Genomic DNA, 2,550 nt, shown 5'->3' with positions numbered 1-2,550 from the left:
ATAGAAAACAGAATAAATTCGACCGCCGAGCAAGAAACATTAATTTTTATTAATTTGAATCGGCATAGCTACAATAAAATTTTGTGTGCATACAAAGTCCATTAAATTCTCCAATAAAAAATTGGTGCTTTTTTTCAAGAAAAACGCGATTTTTCTTGGGCTTTAGTGCTTTTTCAAAATCAAAACTTGGCAACACTGCTTAGGATGACGTCTATTGCTAGGATATCTCACTTGTATTTGTACACAATGACTTTTATTTTGAGTTGACTTCAGTGTACATTGACATGTGTGTCTTTTGGCAAAAATATAACGATTTTTCTCATGAAACTTTACGAGGATGTTAAGAAACAGATATGTTTACATAAATTCGCACTATTTTCACTTTGTTAATACGAGTATTTCAGAAATTTATTGTTTAAATTGTTTGCACTTCCACAAATTTTCATATACAAAGATCACCTATCACTTATATTTGCATAAATGCACGATCTTTTCAATGCAAATTGCAAACAAATCAAAATGGCTGTACATGATTGAATAACTACAGGTTGTAGCAATAGTCCAAAAACATCTTTTACCGTTTTACTCCTTGTGTCAACAACAGCTTCGGGAAAACTTTAGTTTGACATCCCCCGCGTACAAAAAAAAGGTGGCTATGGGGGGGTAGGGGGAGTTCTCCTGATTGCAAATATATATACTTTAAGCCGCAGGAGGCTTATAGTTTTTAAGATATTTGTTGTTAAAGTTTGTAAATTGAACTAACCTCTCGGCGCTTCACACAATAAAGACTATATTTATGTACACACTTCGGCAAAATAGTTGCATTAAAACCCCGCACAATGAAATGTAAACATATTTTTTACATTTATGATGTATTTTTAGTAAATTAAGTAAGTTTTTATAGTTATCACGCACTTATATATGTATACGCACATTGTGAACACAGAACCGTTGATTCAACCATGGTTTCACACTGACATTAGAAGAGTGCTGCCACATCTAAGAAAATAACAATAAAAGAGAATAGTTTTTATCGTACCCATTTTCCTGCTCAGCGTTGAATTAGTAGTAAAGGAGGGTATGAGGTTAAACACCCCCAATATATACAAAAAATGACAAGCGCGGCAGGCGAAGAAAATCGCGCGATTTTTTATAAAAAATTTTCATTGTTTATCGAAGTATTGATTTTTATGGGAAAAGCGCCGCAGGCGAAAATTTGTAATAAAAAAAAGCGCGATTTTTTATTACAAATTTTCATTATTTATCGAAGTATTGATAAGTATTTAATAAAAAATCGTGCGATTTTTAAAGCTGTAGGGCAGCGCTGTATTTTTTCTTGTAAATAAATTAGGTATTTAAGCTGTAGGTTAAGTTTTTGAAGCTGTAGAACAGCCTTGTGATTTTATATATTGAACAACGTAAGTTACTAAGAACACCATTTTGAATTTTGGTGCTATTTTTGTGACCATCGCGGCAATTTTATTTTTGGGTTTATTATGGCATCAAAATTCGTAAATTAAAAAAAATTATTAACTACATGTTGTCTCGCAGATATGCCTTGAGGAGAGATTTCTCCCTCACTGCCTTCATAAAAAATTTCATTTTCACTTGACATTTCATCATCTTCTAATTTTCCACCGATATTATTCATAATCATAATATTATGCCAAATAATGCATGAATTAATTATTTTCCCTGCTACGATGGCGTCATACATTAACACTCTCTCTCTTAGAAGGCAAAGAAATCTCGTTTTGAGCACTCCAAAGCAGCGTTCAACGCAGTTCCTGGCTTTTCTGTGCCGTCTATTATAGTTTTCCTCTGATTGAGATAGATTGTTACCCTGAATTGGAGTCATTAAGAAAGGAAGCTGCGGGTATCTGCTGTCACCTGTATATAAAATATATGGAACGTTAGTACAAGCAAAAATAATAAAATAGTAAATAGCTTCACCCAACAACCAAAAATTTCGTTCACCATTTGAGTATTTATTATCCAACAGAACCTTAAGTGCTCTCGCTCTCCATACTGAAGCATCGTGAGCAGTTCCACCGAATCTTGCATTACAATCTAATATTTTTAAATTGAAGTCGCATACCGTGGAAAATAATTTATACGATTATGTTGTGATTATGTATATTTCCAATAAATATTACGGCTGTTCGGGATATTGTGCATATGCTCTTGGATTTGTATATTCGGTGCATTTGTAAATTCACAACAATAAAATGCACACGGTTGCCATGGCAGCAATCATAAAATTTGCAAATGCAATTCCAACCGCAAACCCAAGACTCTTTCCACAACATCCTGAACAGCCCTATTGATTTATTCGTACCACTTGACCTCCTTTCCTACACACATATACGTGCTCGATGTCCTTGCTTGGTTTCTTTATATTAATATGGGAACCGTCAATAGCCCCTATTACCCCTGGGAACCGGAATTCACGATAAAATCTGTCGAAGGTAATAAATGCTATAACTATGCTGCTTTCCATACTATGTACAAACTTACATCTCCTTTACTGCTTGTATGTCTTCGGCTGAA

The 2,550-nt window shown here is 34.0% G+C and overlaps 1 protein-coding gene across 1 annotated transcript in view; it reads right to left on the bottom strand.

Annotated features, from left to right (window-relative positions):
- Nucleotides 1–1,423: 1,423 nt before the first annotated feature.
- The window catches only part of LOC118745795, a 1,296-nt gene continuing 169 nt past the window's right edge, over nt 1,424–2,550 (bottom strand). Inside the window, exons 2-5 of the mRNA XM_036479470.1 lie at nt 2,518–2,545; nt 2,339–2,459; nt 1,954–2,070; nt 1,424–1,890 (exon numbers count right to left, since the gene is read on the bottom strand). Coding sequence (XP_036335363.1) covers nt 1,858–1,890; nt 1,954–2,070; nt 2,339–2,459; nt 2,518–2,545 — 299 coding nt within the window. The 3' untranslated portion in view covers nt 1,424–1,857. The remainder of the gene's footprint in view (nt 1,891–1,953; nt 2,071–2,338; nt 2,460–2,517; nt 2,546–2,550) is intronic.

Source organism: Rhagoletis pomonella, unplaced genomic scaffold (assembly GCF_013731165.1).
Source record: "Rhagoletis pomonella isolate Grant_MI unplaced genomic scaffold, Rhpom_1.0 Rhpom_scaffold_00009, whole genome shotgun sequence".
Taxonomy (NCBI): Eukaryota; Metazoa; Arthropoda; class Insecta; order Diptera; family Tephritidae; genus Rhagoletis; species Rhagoletis pomonella.
The sequence above is the reverse complement of the archived record's forward strand: the minus strand, read 5'-3'. Positions and strand labels throughout refer to the sequence as shown.